General features: G+C 42.3%; 1 protein-coding gene across 1 annotated transcript; it reads right to left on the reverse strand.

Annotated features, from left to right (window-relative positions):
* Positions 1–938: 938 nt before the first annotated feature.
* Positions 939–12369, reverse strand: fgfr4 (fibroblast growth factor receptor 4). Its single transcript, XM_026938633.3, has 21 exons — positions 11646–12369; positions 10331–10510; positions 8454–8635; positions 8233–8371; positions 8086–8139; positions 7545–7808; positions 7359–7448; positions 7091–7257; positions 6851–6974; positions 6014–6204; positions 5765–5903; positions 5481–5674; positions 5235–5380; positions 5028–5149; positions 4833–4943; positions 4498–4688; positions 3725–3847; positions 3346–3416; positions 3002–3139; positions 2798–2903; positions 939–2696 (listed from the first exon to the last, which is right to left on the reverse strand). The coding sequence occupies exons 2-21, from the start codon at positions 10419–10421 to the stop codon at positions 2520–2522; spliced, it is 2820 nt and encodes a 939-aa protein (XP_026794434.2). The 5' UTR covers positions 10422–10510; positions 11646–12369; the 3' UTR covers positions 939–2519.
* Between the last annotated feature and the right edge of the window lie 5490 nt (positions 12370–17859).

The raw sequence follows: 17859 nt of genomic DNA on the forward strand, positions 1-17859 counted from the left end.
TTATCAGTGATACAACTGCTTGCAAACTGCTTATATAATAAAATGGGTGGTTTGTATTTATATAGGGATTGGCCAATCAGATCTTAAGTCTGTAGAATCATTTATTCTCCAAGCTTGATGCTTGAATCTTGCATGAAGAACCAATCATTCCCGGTTAACGCTGACTGACCATGGATGTCCAATAACAGCCCACTCTGGCCTGACTGAAACAGGCCCATAAAAAGACTTACTGTATGTTGTTGTTGGTCTACTTTTGGTCAGTCAAGGTCTGCCATGTTTTGACCCCTAATTATAGGTCTCTTTATAGGTTTATATAAAGGTTTACATTTTCTCTAGACTCCCTTACAGCTCCATAGTCCTTAGTTTGATCCTGAGCATGGAATTTCTGCACATGTTCTCCCCGTGTCTGTGTGGGTTTCTGTACTTTCCTTAACCAGGTTTTTTTTATGCTCACTGGGTTAGTAACGGATGCCTGCATGTTCTGTTTTATTCTTACACACTTTACTAAATTGCTTAATGCAATTATTTTAACCCACACATAGTGGCATTGAAAATGGACACTAGGATTTGTCACATGACAGATAATCCAGGGATGCTTTTTTTTTTTGGACAGGCATAAGATTTAGAAAGCTGTATTTACGTAAGCTAGCTTTCTAAGATAGCTGTGTCTGGTTTTGAACATAAATAACAGATATGAAATCATTCTACATTAAGTGGTGCTGATAAGTCTGTTTTAGTGATAATACCCAAGGTAAGATTTGTACATGCAAACTCGTGTAAGTGACTATTGTTAGAGTATACTTATAATTGTCAAAATAAAACTTGGCGTAAAGCTAAGCACTACTTATTGTGTTATGTAGACTCTTAAACAGACACTTAGAAGCATGGTGTAGCACATAATCCACATTTTTAAAAGTTCAATGATTAACGCATTCAAGTAGTTTAAATTATCCTTTATTTAATATAAAACAACACAATAAACAAATAAATTAGATATTTCTAAAATAATTCTCTCAAGGGAAAATGCATAAGAACATTGTTGATTGCTATAAATTTTTATATGGAGTACATAAATGGAATGTCATGCAGTTCATCATTTTCTTTCTGTGTTCTTCATCCTGAAGAATTCAGGTTTTTTTAAGGCCACATGAAGGGACGATGTAGTTCAAGCTGCCCTATTAAGTGAGTTTGAGCCCCAATCATAGCTCATATAAGATAATGACATTTTTCACCCCTGCATATAAAAGAGGGAGGACTGGCTGGTCGACTCATTCTAATGCGCACATGGAGGGCCGAATATTCCCAGAGGGATTCAGAGGAGCATCGCTGGCTGGGCATTAAAAGCAATGAGTAAATTAACTTGAGAAAGCTGCCTTATCAGCTTGCGGGTGAGGCCTTGCATTCCCTGAAGAACACTGCAGAGTTTGCTCAGAAAGGGCGCCATTAGCATTTGTATATTAAAAAGATAGTGGAGGAGAGAGATGGGCAGCTGGATCCATTACCATAATAAGGGGCCACCTCATTTGCACGCAGGCTCACACAGCCCCCCAATCACCCTGTCCTATGGTCACACCCATTACAGCTGCATGGGTCTATTGTCCAACTTGGCCTGCGCTTGGACCCTGCAAACAAACTGTGCTAGGTAAAAGGTTACAGCCAAACAATGGAGGATTCTCCCATTTTAAATCAATCAACCTCAAGGGTGGTTTTCACATTCAATCCAGTCCTTTTCTTTCTGTACAGTATAGTTACGTTGGAATGGGGCCCGGCTTTTGTTATGGGAGCAAGCTGTGCTTGCAAACGGTCTACATATAAACTCGACTAAACCATACTGATCTGCTTTGCCTGTATAATGAAGAAATTGTGATGTCAAAAAATCGTGATGTCAAAATTCTTCACCCAACACCTTAACTTCATATGCTTTAGAATAATTTATAAAAGGTAATTGTCTTATTCAATGATATGTACATAAAATATTTTAAGATATTCACAGGAAATCAAAATTCAGGCACATTGCTGCCACAGCAGCAATTTCACCAATGCGAGATCCTGAGATTTAAGACAAATCTTTAAATAGGAAAAATGTAGAATAATCTTTATATAGAGAGAATTTTATATTTAACAATGCTATCAACTTTTATATCAAAATAAATGTTCTCTTTTTTAAAACAAAACAAAACAAAAAAATCTGGTTGTTTCAGCACACTCCAGTTTCTATGCTGCTCAGATACTTGGGACTTTATATGTAATAAGCAGCATTCATTCATTACAAAGGAAACCGAGACTGAATAGCTTCTGTACCAGGCAGTCCAGTTACTGTATTAGAAACCTGATTATTTGAGGCAGCCATTTTTGTCACCAGGTTTTCTAGTGCCAAGCATTATGATAATGTTCTTTGCGCAGAGCAATCGATGGCCAAAGTCCACTCCTCATGTGACTGCTTCATACCGCCGATCATGCGAGTGTATTAAATGCAAACTTTGATATCCATAAACTGGAGTCCTCTGCCAGACAAGCCCTTATCGTAGCGTCGTCTTCATGTCTAGCCGAGAGCGCACGTCGTGATAACCGAGCAGGCATGGATCGGTGGACAAGGCATCATGGGTAAACACTGAATCATTGTCTGAAGAGCAAGAGCTGGAAGTGTCCTCACAAGATGGGGAGTACTGTTCGAAAGGGGTCGACAGGTCGAGGTACTGCAAAAGTAAATAAGAATCGTTTAGTACATTGACTTAACAATAATTTTTAGGAAATGGGACACGTTGAATATTGTTAAGAAAATCGTCAAGGGATTTACCTCATCTGAAATAGACAGCAGCACTCTGTCCAGCTCTTCCACCAGCTGTTTGAAGGTTGGCCTCTGTGTAGGAACTGCATGCCAGCACTCTCTCATCTTCATGTAGCTGGAAAAGTAAACAGTAGAATAATTAACCACTCAGTTTTCACATTACATGCTTGTCAAAAACTAACCTCTCTAGAAAAGCATGATAATGGCACTTACAGTTCATGTGTGCAGTTGGAAGGTTTGTCCATGCGATGTCCTTCTTTCAACAGCTTGAAAAGCTCTTCTACTGGGATTCCAGGGTACGGTGAGCCACCCAACGTGAAAATCTCCCACATCAGGACTCCAAAAGACCAACTGTGGAGGCAAAAATAAGTCAGCACAAGATAGTGAGTTTGGTCTGTTCTGGTGGAACACATCTGCATCAGACAAATCAGGCTTGAACGACGGTGCTTTCCTGAAGTCTCTATAGCATTCTGAATCATTTGAACAAACTGATATTCCCAGCACTGGGGATTCCTGGTCAGCTGATTGCTTTGTATAGCTGCAAAGATTAGACTTACACGTCACTCTGGTGTGTGTAGACTCTGTCAAACAAGGCCTCTGGTGCCATCCATTTCACTGGCAGACGTCCCTAAAATCAGACACAAGAAGACAGTGATCATGGCAGCCGCTTACAGCAGGACAGAGCCAAAGGTTTTCCTTTTGATCTATGAAAAAAAACATGGCTGTTCACCCTTTCCCTAATCCTCCCCCAACTATCTAATTATCTCCCATTAAACTGCCTGCCAATCAGCAGGGACACACCAAACATCTGTCTTTAAAAGCATTAGGACTGCAGCAGACATGTCAGATCTTTACATTAACAAGGGTCAGAATTTGCTATGGATTCACGAATTAACTTCGGAAAATAACAAAGTGTACTTTATTTTAGCTGCTTACATTTGTGGTTTTCTTGTAGTAATCAATCTGATGAACTCCTCTCGCCAAACCAAAATCTGCGATCTTCATGACGTTATCTTCTGTGACAAGAACATTCCTCGCCGCTAGATCTCGGTGAATGCACTGTTGAGGAACAGACAGGACATGGCTCAGTGATCATTCTAAAACCTGCAAAAACTAGACAAAATGTTTTATATATATATATATATATATATATATATATATATATATATATATATATATATATATATATATACATGCACACATGGATGTCTAACTCAAAATGCAAAGAGCGCTTTCAGTATATGCTCCAAAAACAAGCCTGCTTTTAAATAGATGTGGGCTTTGTAGAAAAACACCACCGGACTGTTTGCTCAACTGAACGCATATTATTACGTGTATTTTGGTTTTCATTTTAAATAGAAGCGGCATTTGGGGACTGAAAAAAAGGGGGACGAAAAAGCCCCTGGTTTGCGGCCCTTAATGGAAGGGTTTCAGACAGCTGCATTCTTAGTAGGCCACAAAGACCTAGTAATATGATCTTGTGCACAGGCGGATCTGTGCGCCTGCATGCTAACAGATTTATGGCAGTGCTAAAAAGGACAAAGCCCACAGAGACAGGACAGACGCAGTGGTAAACAAAGCACACCACCACTCCAGTGAGGAATGCCTGGCATCGTGTGTCAGACAAAGGGACGTGTTGATAAGACACAGGGGTAGGGGTTAGGGGTTATGGGGTAGTGTAGGTGGGTTTTAAAAGGCAAACAGCTCACTCTTTTTGAAGCCAGGTACTCCATGCCTCGTGCCACTTGGTAGGCACAAGAGAGCAGGTCCTTGAATGTGAGCTGCTCTTCTGGAACCTTGGTCACGTCGAAGGTGTAGTCCATTCCGGGAGGACGGCGTGCTCGTAAGTACTCGCGCAAGCTTCCTTTAGAAGCATACTCAACCAGCACATAGAGTGGACCTACAAAACCAGAATTCAAGAACTTTAGTGTGATTCAGTGAAGCAGACATGGCCATGTTGCATGTTTAGGTTGTAATCGTCATCATCCCTCAAATCTCACATTTGTCTTCAAGTAGCCACAAGATCATTTTTAGTTGAACTGACCTTCCTGAGTGCAAACGCCAAGAAGATTTATGATGTTTTTGTGCTTGTCCATGCCTTTCATGAGCTCCATTTCAGAGATAAGGTCAGCCAAGTCTTTGTCCGTCGCATCATCTGGAAAATGATCAACCGGTGTTTAAGTCAGCTCATATCATTATGTATATCGTATATGTAATCAGCCATTTTAGGAATACCTACCTTTCAGCATTTTGACCGCCACGGTGGTTACTTGATCTGGATTATCCTTGTTTATCCCATAAGCCTCTGCTCTCACCACCTGACCAAAGCAACCCTCACCGAGAGGTTTCCCTAAAGTCAAACTAGGTAATAATACACCACTGTCAGTACACCATCAAAGTTAAATAGCATGTTGATCAAAAATGGATTGTGTCACTTGGCACATACTTCTCTCTTGGGAACTCCCAGTCAGGATCGTAAGGAAGTTCAAACTCCATGACTCCAGCTAACATCGGAGAGCAGCTGGAGGAAAGACGTGCCACTCTCATTAGAGAAGCACTGGACTTCCCAGAGGAGTTGGACTCAACAGAGTACTGTGTTTCCAAGATATGCAGAATTAGTGTCAATATATTTAAAATAGATATGCATTACAGAGATGTCATAATAATGCTTTAACACTAGTTACTATCTCACCTGTCTGCGGAGAGGAAATTTGGAAAGTTTCTGGACAGGGAGGGCATCGAAGTGCTCCCGGCTGGGGTGCGTCTGCATTCGGCACAAGACCACGATCACGATGGCCATCACCAATGCTAGGAAGCCTGAGGCGTAAATGATGATGTCGGTATACTTGGTCTCCATAAGGTCCATCTCTTTGGTCACTTCTTCCTCTGTTATTAAACAGATTTGAGGTGTTAATATCCATAAGAATGATGACGCATGAAGATAAAGATGCTGGTTAAGGATGGTAGTTAACCTACCAGATAGGACAGTGAGCCATGCAGACTGGTGTGAGAAGCCAATAGAGTTTCCAGCCAAACATGTATACTCTCCAGCATCCTCCATTGTGACATTCGTCAGATATAGGACCTCCACCTCAGACATGTTCAAGCTGCCTGTCTGCAAAGGAAAAGCAAAATGTGTGAACACTGCAGTTTATATCATACTCTCATGTTAATTTGGTCCCACTAACTGACAACTGTGGCCAGCGAAAAGGTTGTTATCAATACCTTGACAACCTTGACGTAGGGTATGCCATCAGGCCCATACCGGCTGCCATTCATCTCAATGTGCTTCAGCCACTGAATGTGCGGCTGTGCATCACTGTAGACCTTGCAGTGGAACTGGGCATCCCCTCCGACCACTGCTGTAGTATTGGTTGGTAGACCAGCTTGTAAAATGGGTCTGTGAGGAGAGCGTTCTGAAATGGAAACATTACATATTGCTTAGAAGATGCAAAACAGCCATCAAGACATATCCTAAACCTCCCTTGCCCCATTTGTTTCATACAGTTAAGCATGTTAATTGCAAATGCTAATCAAATGAAGATCCAAAACAGGGAAAGAGATAAGTACTGCCTCCAAAAGCTGGAGGCATGCACTAATTGGTTCCATTAGGGAATCCCGGAGCCGAATCCTGTGTACTGGGATACTTTGAAGTTATTAACACCCCCCCCCCCCCCACCCCCCGCTCCTTTCTCCCTCTTTCCCTTGACAGAGACAGCAGTTGACCTGACACCGAACTGTCACAGGTCAGGTAGAAACCTTGTCTGGATGCCCAACCAACTGCTCATCCAGGAACGACAACGCAAGCTAACACTAGGCCCCCTATTGTGCTGCCCTTTTCCTGTCTGGCCCTAAATGAACCCTGTAGTGGACACACTTGCCCTGTGGCTATATCCGAGGTGCGACTGGTGCCTGTCTCTCTGTGAAACGCTGCTGAGCTGCCAGCAGTGCGGCTCCCCAATTTAATTCTTATTACCCCTGACAGGCGCAGAGAGAAGGCCAGCTTCAGCCACTCTGCATGGAGCCAGACCACTGTCTACTGTAAGTAGCGAGCCGTCTTACCCAACACATCGAGGAGGTAGCTATGAGTGATAGAGCCATATTTGTTCTCCACCACACAAGTGTAGTTCCCACGGTCCGAGGGCACCACGCTCTCCATGACCAAGCTCCAGTGCTGATGCCGCAACTGTGGGCAAGAATTACACAAATATGAACATCATTGTTTTGGTCAAATTATTCCATGCGCAAATAGCAGTAATGTTCACAGACTGGTAAAATGCTTTACTGTCATAACCATTTCACCTTGATTCCTCCAATCCTGTGCTCTCCTCTGAATTCTCTGCCATTCTTCAGCCAGCGGATTGTGGGCAGTGGGGTTCCTGTAGCCGGACAGCGAAATTTAACCGTGTTTCCAGCTGGGACAGCATAAAGCTTTTTCTCCATCCTCTGAACATGGGTCCAGTATGGGCCTGAAGAAGAAGTGGAATCATGAAACCCAATTTTATTAGATTTTCTTGACAGATATGTTGGTGGCATTTAATTTTTGAGTTTCAATAAATACAACACACACCTCTGGAGAAGTAGACTTGGTCATTTTCTGTTTCTGTAACTGAGTCTTCTTGACCATCATCCTCATCATCATCACCGGATCCCATTGCATCTGCAAGGTTAAGAGTAAACGAATGTAACTAAACCTTACTATTATTAGAATGTAATTAAGATATGGAATGATGTCATGTTATATGTCTGAACGTGCCTGCTACTGTGATGGTGAAGTTGCGCAGAGCCTCTCTGGAGCCACGGACCATACACACATAGACCCCTGAGTCCTCGTATGTCGCATCTGTAATTTCCATGACTCCTGCTCTTATCTGGATACGAGCACTATGTTGCATTCGCATATCTCCTTTGAACCAGTGGACAGCTCCAGGGCGGTTTGTGTCACAGCGCAGTTTGAGCACATCACCTGGTTCTAGCAGGAGGTGTTCCGATGTCTCCTCACTCAGCTCCTCAGAAACTTCTAAAAAACAAAAGACAGAAATGAAAAATGTTCCCATTGTTTATCCTGTATCCAACTTACAGCTCAGCTTTTATGCTACAACTCTTGATCTATTGTTCCTCAAGGCACACTCAGGTAGCTCCACTTTGCCAATGAGTCTTGTTTGGAGAGCACTGAGCTGCATAAGAACTACCAAAAACTCCAACAAATTAAAATTAAGGAATGTCCTTTATGTATTTCTGATTTGTAATAATCACTACAGTTTAAAGAATGAAAAAACATCTAGGATTTGTCATACCTGTCGGATTCTCAGCCACAGTCAGCTTGACCATAGATTTATCAGGAAGGATTTCTAGAAAGGAATGGGCAAAGCTTTATTTCTCAAACTATCAACTGAATGTGGTATTTTTACACTAGTTATGAAAAAATGATTAAAAGGGCTCACCTGTTAAGACTTCCACCCATGCTGAGTTACTAGTCCATCCAGCAGAGCTTTTTGCCATGCATATATACTCTCCTGCATCTTCCAAGGTGACATTTACTAAAGGAAGCACATTGACTTTGGAGATCTTGTCTTGAAGAGGCTGCAGGGGAAACACATCTTCAATTACACCCACTCTCTCACAGAAAAAAAAAACTGAGGTGCTCTTTAAATCACTTCCTTACAGTGAGGGGCTTAAGAAGTGGTGATCCGTCAGGCCCCAGGCGATCCCTGTCCTTCTTGAACCACTGGAGACGTGTCGTGGCTGGCCGATGGACTTTACATACCAACTTTGCCTGGCCTCCAACTAGCACGGTGATGTTCTCGGGAAAGCCTGGCTGAATAGTCGGCCGGTATAATCTGGAATCTGGGAGAATATAAAATAGGAAGTTATTTTAAGCATGCAGATGTTTCTACACAACGATTGCAGTGTGATTAATTAAAAACAGAACTGCCTCCTGTATTTACTAAGCAAGCAATTATTATTATTGCCTGACTGCTAACAAGAGCTCCTGCTCTAAATCCCTAAAAGGTCCAGCATGTTTTTTTGTTTTTTTTTGGGTGTGGGGAGGTTGTAAATTGCATCTGAAGAGACAAAAGTGAGAACCGACCTATGGTTCTCAGTGGATGTTTGACTTCACAGCAGTGTTCCTGGTGGCCCAGCAGTGAGTGTGATAAGCATTTGTGCAAAGAATCACTAAACCAGCAATGTCACCTCCAGTACTGAGGCACAGCATTCTCCCACCAACACACTAATGAACTTCACTGAATGAAACCGGGGCCTGGCCTGAATCTGACCCCAAGAGAGGGTGTAAATGGGTAGGGTGGAAATAAAAGGCAGGCTAACCAAAACACACAAACACACTTAAACACCCTAAAAATAGGCTAAATGGCTGATGCTGATGGAGAAAATGATGATATTCAGGTCTTTAGGTCACATGAGGGCCTTGTTCTATACTTAACACTTTGAGGAAGTGACACATAATCAATAACAATAGTATGGGAAATAATCTCTAACTTATGGAATCAACTTCTACATTGATCGATCATGGTAACTTTTGATTGACAAGCTTTAACTGAAGTGCAATATTAGAGAAAACCCAAGATAAGAATTTAGAGAAATTTCCTGCTATAGTATTTATTACCTTTTTATTTCGTACTAGACCTTCATTTTTTTTTTTTTTTACTAAGAACTGGATTTTTCTTGGGTGCCTCTGTCCATTAAAGTATTACAGTTGTCAAATGACTTTAATTTCCTTTGGCAGGCGTTGTTGGGCTGCACCCCAGTGTCTCTCAACCCTCACTACTTCTCCTCCGCTCGACCCGGAGTTCATAAAAGGACGCTTTTAACAAACACTTTCGCCCTGTTCTTGGCAGGGCCTACACCTGCCCTCTTCATTCTCCCACTAATAACCATGTGGTCCTCAGTAGACTACTCTGACCATGATAATCATACTAACCCCATGGTCAAGTCACTTTTGAGTGCTGCTGCCTAAAATGCTAACTTATTCCTGAATTTATATTTACACAGCACTACTACGGTCGCCTACTACAGGAAAGCTCTGAATGCTGCTACCCCTTAAGTCTCATGGATTACCTGAGACCACAAGTACTTGGTGAACATCATAATAGCACTTGGAGATAATAGAATACCTTTCCAGCAGGTACACAACCAGGACAGCCCTGTATTTGTAAAAGAGCTCCCCCAGACCTCCCCACAATCCCCTGTCACTGGCACCAGGCCAGACAGATTTACACTTCCGAGCCTCAGGGCTTTGGCAGGATCAAGTAGCCCTGTTTATGGCTCAAAAACAGGGATTCTTTTCCTCTCCAAATGATTTCATCCTACTTCACTTCCTCTGGACTTAAACTCCATGAGATCACACTTCTCTGTGCTTAAAAAAGTCTGTCCATAAATCAAACCAAACACGAAACTGTTTCCAGAAATTTCCCATTAAACTGTCTTGTCAATAAAAACTACAACAAGTCAGACTTATAAACATCCTGGACACAAAACATTACAGAAATCAATACACTCTAATTCATCCTGTCTTCTGTTTACCTTTCGAGCGGACGTCTTGTGTCGTGATGCTCCTTGATAAAGCAAATTCTGCCAGGCACACGGTAATGATGAACTTACAGATGCTCCACATTTTGACGAGGAAACGTATGTCTTGTGATCAGCTCAAACGCTGACTCCAGGCATTGGCAACCTCTGGGTATCTCTCTGTTCTTGAGAAAACTGAAACACAAACAGGATTGAGATTAAGTGTGTGAGACATTCAACCTGGTGTAGCTTCCAACGTTAAGACATGAACAGCACTCCTTCACCTCTAAGGCACATTTGTATATGAATGGCCAGCAGTCTAGTCACACTAGACACATTGTCTACCTGATCACTGCTGGACATTGTGCACCGTTTTCCATAAACATGAATAATTAGAAGCACAAATGCAGGGCAGTTATAGGCTGTTGTTTGTAAAATGTGCATAATGGGCCATTTGTACAATAAATAGGGTACATTTCTGGCACTACCAATAGCCCATATCAGGTAAGTAGAACAAGCTGTTAGATAGCTATAGATTTTATAATGCTCTTACATAATTTATGTGCATTTTTTAGATGCTTTGGGCTCATTCAGGTCGAATTTCCATTTGTTTCGTAAACCATGTTAAACTATTATTATTGTATGATGGTTTCCAAGCATGGAACAGGTACTCATGCCTCTCTTGAGCAGTTCTGCGTTTCAAACACTTGGTCCATTCAGAATTAATCCTCCAGTCATTGAGAATGTCACTAGAATGGACGCTGTCCTGTGTAATTACGCAATTTTTAATTACTCCGTGCTGAAAAAGTCTCTCCAATCTGGCAACCCTGACCGAAAGCAACCTTAGAGAAGAGACCATGCGCTTCTCTGTACCCGGCTGAGACTTTCACACCAGAGTGAGAGTCAGTTTAAGATAAATAAACCTATTTACAAGTGTGAAACCACTTGGTAGTCTAAATGAAACTTAGCTTTGGAGAGGGCGCACGCACACTCTGAGTGGTGAGTGAGTTAGCAAGTAAAGGGATGATAAAATAAACACAGGACTAGTGACATCTCCAGCCGAGCTCCGTTTGGGACAAACCCTGACCCTCGTTTTGTTTTGTTTTCCCACATCAATTTCTATCTGAGTATTTCACCACGCGCTGCGTGTGATACCAGATTTTACGCAATGTAACCGGATACCTGGTTTGTTTACGCACAATATAAAGAGCATAATAACATACAAACAGAGATCCAGCAACAATGTTTGAGCAGTAATCAAATTCCTGAAATAAACTCAGCTGCCTGAGGTCACTCAAAGTTCTTCCAGCTTGCAGGCTATTCCACTTACCTTTTCTTTTCTTTTTTCCCGTGCCCTTTGCCCGGTCCTTTGAGAGCAGTTCGTTAAGACACCAGTCGCGTCTAAATCCTTTCGACTGCTTTTATGGCTTCAGAGATTTGCATTTGTGTTTTTAAGTTCTTTCTCCGTAGAAATCCTCTCATACTACGAACTAGGACCAAACGATTTCCCTTTTAGAAATCCATTACAAATCAAAGCGTGGTTCTCCGTGCGCTGAGCTCCTGCGGGAAAGGCGCTTCCTCGCTCAGTAATAATGCCCAAAGTCCAACTGTCCTTGCTTCTCCTGCTTGGATTGTTTTGTCGCCAAATCCTACAAGAGAGCGCACGACTTCGCTTCACACTTCACTACAAGTTCTCTCCTGGAATAAATGAAGGAAAACACACACACACACACACTCACACACAATCCGCGTCCTGTTCTGTTCAGGTCTCACAATGGGACAGCGACCATCGGTGGACTCATCGTTTCCTTCTCTCTGAACGCGCTGAGACGCGCGCTCCGATTTCTTTAATTGCGCACCGCAGAACAATCACGCAAAAGAAAATCCCGTTGCGTGCGGCGTTAGATTGCGGTTTAAAGGTGCAGACCTTGTGGCTGCGCTCGGATGAGAGGAGAAGAGAGGAGAGGAGAGGAGAGGAAAGGAGAGGAGAGCGGCGTTTCTCTAGCAGCCAGGGGGGAACACTGTTCTTCTGAGTGCAAGGATCCCTACAATGGACTAAAAAACGAGGGAGGAGAGGGAGGAGGACGGGGGAGGAGGAGGAGGGAGAGTCTAAAAAAACCCCACAGTCACCCCTCCACCCCATCCACCCCATCCACCCTCGAGTGGACTCGTCTTTAAGACTCTGTAGATCCCTAGCAGCCCATATATTTCAGGAGATATATACTCTCACTACTCCTCTCCAAACTAGTATGAACAAGCAAGACTGTCATGTGCGTAATAGCAGAAGATAAAAATGAAAAAAATGCACAATTAGTGAGTTGAGCCAGATACTTAAAACACACCACACACAAACACACACACACACGCGCGCGCCCTCACACATAATAGCAGCCTAGTCGAATTTCATTATTATGATATATGCAGAAAGTTATTGTTACACGTCATACTAATGAAATGAGCCTGAATAAACAGTTTACTCAACATTAGCCGTCTTCTATGGCGCATGATTAGGATTTGTGGCGTGCTAAATTAGCAGGGGGCATAAATAAGGCATACGGTGCCTTTGAAGCGCGCGCGCTCGTGTACTGTATTCAATAGGCGTGAATGGCTCCTTCCCGTAATTACATCATTGCCGTATAGCGCGCGCTGCCCAATAATCCTTTTAGGTCGGGAGGCGTCACATTGGCCCCTAATTGATTTATTAGTGGAGTTTGAAACGTTTCCAGTCTTTTTTGACACTTTGTTAGCTGTGTGAAAGCTAGTTCAACACAGGCTGAATACACAAGTGCAAAAGGGGAATATTTCTGTACACTCATAGAGTAAAAAACATTCAATACAGGCTTAGAGAAGAAGAGGGCCATTAAAGGTTCTCAGTAGAACCCTTAGTAGAGGAATGCTAGTTTTTATTTTAGTAGCCTGCTAGGGAATTAAATGCACAAGTATAAATGTGTGTATATGTGAGTGTAATGTAGCTTGTAGCTTGAAGGCTTTGAAGCACGTCAAGAGAGTCCTTTTTTTAATTATTTTATTTTATTTTGTTACAATGCAGTGTAAAATCACAATCTACCTATATCATTCATTCATTCTGTTTTGATAACAGCTTTATCACACACACATTCACACTTACCGGCAATTTAATATAGCCAATCCACCTACATGCGTGTTATTTGTTGAGGAAACCGGAGAACCTGGAAGAAACCCACGCGGACACAGGAAGAACATGAGAAACTCCCAAGGTTACCCAGGACCCTGGAACACTACCTGTTATCATAGGTTATAAGTTATCATATTTATTAATGAGTTCTTATAGTTATTAGCCTATTGGACCAGACATTTGAATTGAATGGGTTGAATCCAAACCTCAAAACCAGGTAGGTGTATAAATAATGTCAAAGTTTTCCAGGAATAAAAAGCTCCAGCACATAGCCAAAGCTGTAATACACAGCCAGTATTTTAGTCAGTATACGTTTGAATAACGAGCCTGATGTTTAAATAGTTTTTATAACTATTTAAATTGAAATAACGGTGCTGAGCAGGTTGGGAGTCCCTGGATTGATCCTGAGCTCGGGTTACTGTATGTGCATGTTCTCCCTGTGTCTGTGTGGGTTACTGCCAGGGTCTCTGCTTTCCTTCTACCTCCCATGCCAATTGGTGTATTGGCTAAGATAAATTGCTACTAGCTGTGAATGAATGCATGTGTGTGTGTTTGTGTGTGTGTGTGTGTGTGTGTGTGTGTGTGTGTGTGGTGCACTGTGATGTACTGGCATACCATTCCAGGATGTATTTCTGAATTATGCCCAGTGTTCCTGGAATAGGCTCTGGATCCCCTGATGAGGATTAAGTGAAAGTGAGTTAAAAGAGATTGAGAACCCTAACATAGACTATATCATCATTACATGTTCTCTGTGTTGTCATTCTTCATTTCTTCTTACCTTTATTCCTTTATTGTTTCCTCAGTAGCATTCGGTTGCTCCTCAGTGGCACGTGCGTGGTTTGATTTGTGTGCAGATTTCACTCCGAGCTCTGCACGGCTTCCACGTGCAGGTGTGGTGATAAATTAAAGCCCTGGGGCCTGAAAAGAGTGGGGTTAAGAGTCCCCAAGAGACAGATACGAGCAGGGATTGTGTTTGAAATAAACAGTTTCTCTCATTCCTCACTCAGCTATGCGGTGCGTGTCCTTCCCGCTGTCCACTTCACCATTTCTATCCGGGGCCCCGCTTTACTGCCAGTAGATTAGTTTTTCACTCAAACTGTCAATCACCGGGGTGAGGATCTGACCAGCCTACAGCAAATATACACGCAGGTCAGACTCATAAGTATAATGAAGGCACAGGTTGTGCCTGAAATCCCACTAGGATAAATGTTACACGCCATGCTATTTTTTAAACCAGTCGCTGAAAAATTGCCAGATTCCATACTGAGGTCTGGTGAAAATTTGGCGTGTACTGGAACTGGACAACGGTGGCATGGTAGCACAGCGGTTAGCACTGCCAGCTCACAGCTCCAGTCTGATCCTCAGTTTGTTCCCGATCTTAGGTTTCTCTTATTCTCGCTGCATGGGATTCCTCCAGGTTCTCCAGTTTCCTTCCACCTCTCAAAAACATGTCAATAGGTGTATTGCTTACTATAAATTGCCCCTAACTATGAATGAGTGTGTGGACATCCATATACATCGTGATGGCGTCCCATCCGGGTGTATTCCTGCCTCACATGCAGTGTTCCTGGGATAGACTCCAGATCCACATACTGAGAATGAATGAATGAATGAATGGAGCTGGAACAAAAAACAACCAGAAAAATCTTTGAATCTTTGAAAGTGTTACAAGGACTAATCAATGGTCAGTGATCCTCAACTGAAATCCTCTTACTGATTTTAAAAAATTTGGTTCTTTGAGTAGACATCTTTGACCTTTGTGCAGAGATGGTGCGGTGTCTACACCAGCCAAAAACAAGGTCCTGCCAGTCATTTATTAATTTAACTGTAGTTAAATTATGTTTTCACAAATACTAGTTGGACGGAAATTGGTGTCAGAGTGATGGATCAGCAATGGTACAAGACCCTGAACTCCCAATCTTCTGGTCATTACTTCAGAACCTAAACCTTGTACTGTATGTGTGCATGATGATGCTGCATGGTGTCTATCTCTGATTACATCTTGCCATCACTCTGTAGAATGAAATAGAGATAGAGAAACATTTTTAGGCAGAATGTGGCACTCAATCCACCACTGCTTCTGTCCCCATCCCTCCCCCTCTATGTCTCTCCATCTTTATATATCCTGCTATACCAATACACTCTTTTCCACCCCTCTTTCTCTCTCTCTCTCTCTGGTCCTCTTTGGCGTCCTTGAAAACCGCTGACATTCCGCTTGACAATGGTAGATTTTCTCCCTGCAGTTGCCCTCAGCTTCAGTCTCCGGGGCCTAGTATTAAAGCACACTGGAGCAACAATCAGCCCTCCCAAATCCCACTGCCTGGTCTTTGTTGCAGCCTACTGAATGCGAATGCCCCATTAAAGCCTATTATCTGAAGCTTCTCTGTTGCCCTGCAGATCCCCTCCTAACCGCCCCTCTGAAAGGAACTCTCTCTCCAAAGCTTTGGTTGGCCTAGCTAATCAGGTACAAACATTAGTGTACACATATTATTTTCCTGTTAAACTTAAAGTATACACGGAATGTGGAATAAACGGAAAGGACAGAAGAGGGAGTTTATGCGCCTTTCACAGAGTCCAGAGAGCAGGACAACTGAACTCACATCGCTCTGGTTATTTAGACCCACACTAGTGATTTAGTGAGGCAACAGGGTTGTTATACAACACATCTTAACCTCAATTTTCCTCCTGCTGCTTTCCAAGAGGACAGTTTTATTATCATCCGGGTCAGATTTTTACAGCATCCTTAGCTAAAGTCAAAGTACACAAATAAATGAGGAGAAAATGGAAGTTGTAAAAGTAGATAAGGGCCTGAGTCATGAGGACATACTTACAGCCAGTACAGCAACGTGCTGGGATAAACAACAGAGCCTTTGGCCATTTATAATTTGATATAATCAGCTACGTGAGAGATTTGCTAGTTAAGAAAACAATATTATTGTTGTCCAGTATTAGGTTTCTGCACCATTAAACTCCATAACACCCCTTTGGCTAAACCAGCCAGGTAGTTGGTCTTACAGATATTGACATGATGATATTACAGTTCTGGGTTTTATGTAACCGTTTTAGAAAGTTGAGATGCATGTTAGTCCTAAAAAAAAACAGCACTCAGCACTCTAATCAGTGGGCGTCAAAATCTAACCACCATCCTCACCATCAGCGTTCTCACCATCGATCATTTTACATTTTAAATATCTTTAAAATGTGAATAAATTTTCTGAGTGACCAACAATTAAAAAACTGTTGCTATTTAAAACATATAAGCCGATGCTCCTTGCTAGATGTTGTGCGGTCATGGTGCAGCGTGCTCACTGCCCCATTCAGATCCATAGAGTTATTATTGCTCTATTATTATTATTATTATTATTATTATTGCTGACCCTAACCCTAACCCTAGTGGTCAAAATGGGAACTGCAACAAGCACTAATAGAGGCCCGGTGGGACAGGAATCACGCTGCCCCATGCCCCATTTTCAGTGGAGGAGGAGCAGTGGTCAGGGCAGTTAATGACAGGGTTGGCAGGGTTGCAGTTTTTGTATCAAATTGGCCTAGTTTAAAAATACTCAGCGACCACCAAGATCTTGTTTCAGAGCAACTAAAGAATTAGATTCAGAATAAAGCTTAATACATTTCCACAAACAAAGGCAAAGTGTAACTGCAGACAGTGTTTCTGTGATATATTGCAAGAGAAAAGACAAAAATGTATCTCCCTTTTCCAATGCCGCAATTCTTTGAGCTAGTTTCAGGTCTTATGTGTGATTTTTGAACACAGTTGAACAAAGCTAAAAAGTAAAAACCACTTGAAACAAGCTGCTAGACTGTACGCTGGACGACTGTATGTTGTCGACTCTCAGCTGTCTATTACAAGGTTACTTTAAAAATTCACTAGATAGTACCCTATAACATAAATCGAGTGTGACAGCCTCTGGACGTGATTTTGTTTGAGGCTACATGGATATTAATATCGTCCTGCTCTGAGCAATAATCATAAGCTATTGTTTGTGTAAGGGGTTGGCTTTATGTCACAGCATTATGAAGAGCATGTAATATATGATACAGTAGCACACACTGTGCTCTTTTACCTTTAGCTTGTAAATCAGAAGTGTCCCTGTTACCAAATTACCTTCTATACTTCTTCCAGCTTGTGATAGATTTATTATTAGTGAAAAGCTTTACTCGAGCTATTATAAAGTTCCTATTTGGGAAAGTAGGTGTGGCACGCTGAGGGCCGAGCTTCCATCATATTTCCAGGTTGAGTGCTCCTCCTCGTCATTAGGAAAGACTTCATTCTAATTAAAGCACTGCAGTTTCACCTGTGCTGGTCTCAGAGTGACACGACCATCTACAGGAACTGTCTCAGGAATGTGACCGAATAGATTTTAGTTCCTGGGCT

This window comes from Pangasianodon hypophthalmus, chromosome 15, assembly GCF_027358585.1.
Source record: "Pangasianodon hypophthalmus isolate fPanHyp1 chromosome 15, fPanHyp1.pri, whole genome shotgun sequence".
NCBI lineage: Eukaryota > Metazoa > Chordata > Actinopteri > Siluriformes > Pangasiidae > Pangasianodon > Pangasianodon hypophthalmus.

Bases quoted from the DNA above. Each gene is read 5' to 3' on its own strand.
- fgfr4 (XM_026938633.3), bottom strand. From the start codon at position 10,421: ATGTGGAGCATCTGTAAGTTCATCATTACCGTGTGCCTGGCAGAATTT. The intron at 6,975-7,090 runs GTGAAATGGTTA...TCTTGCCCACAG, and splicing joins ACAGGATTGGAGGAATCAAG to TTGCGGCATCAGCACTGGAG. The intron at 5,675-5,764 runs GTAGGTTAACTA...GTTTAATAACAG, and splicing joins ATGGCTCACTGTCCTATCTG to AGGAAGAAGTGACCAAAGAG.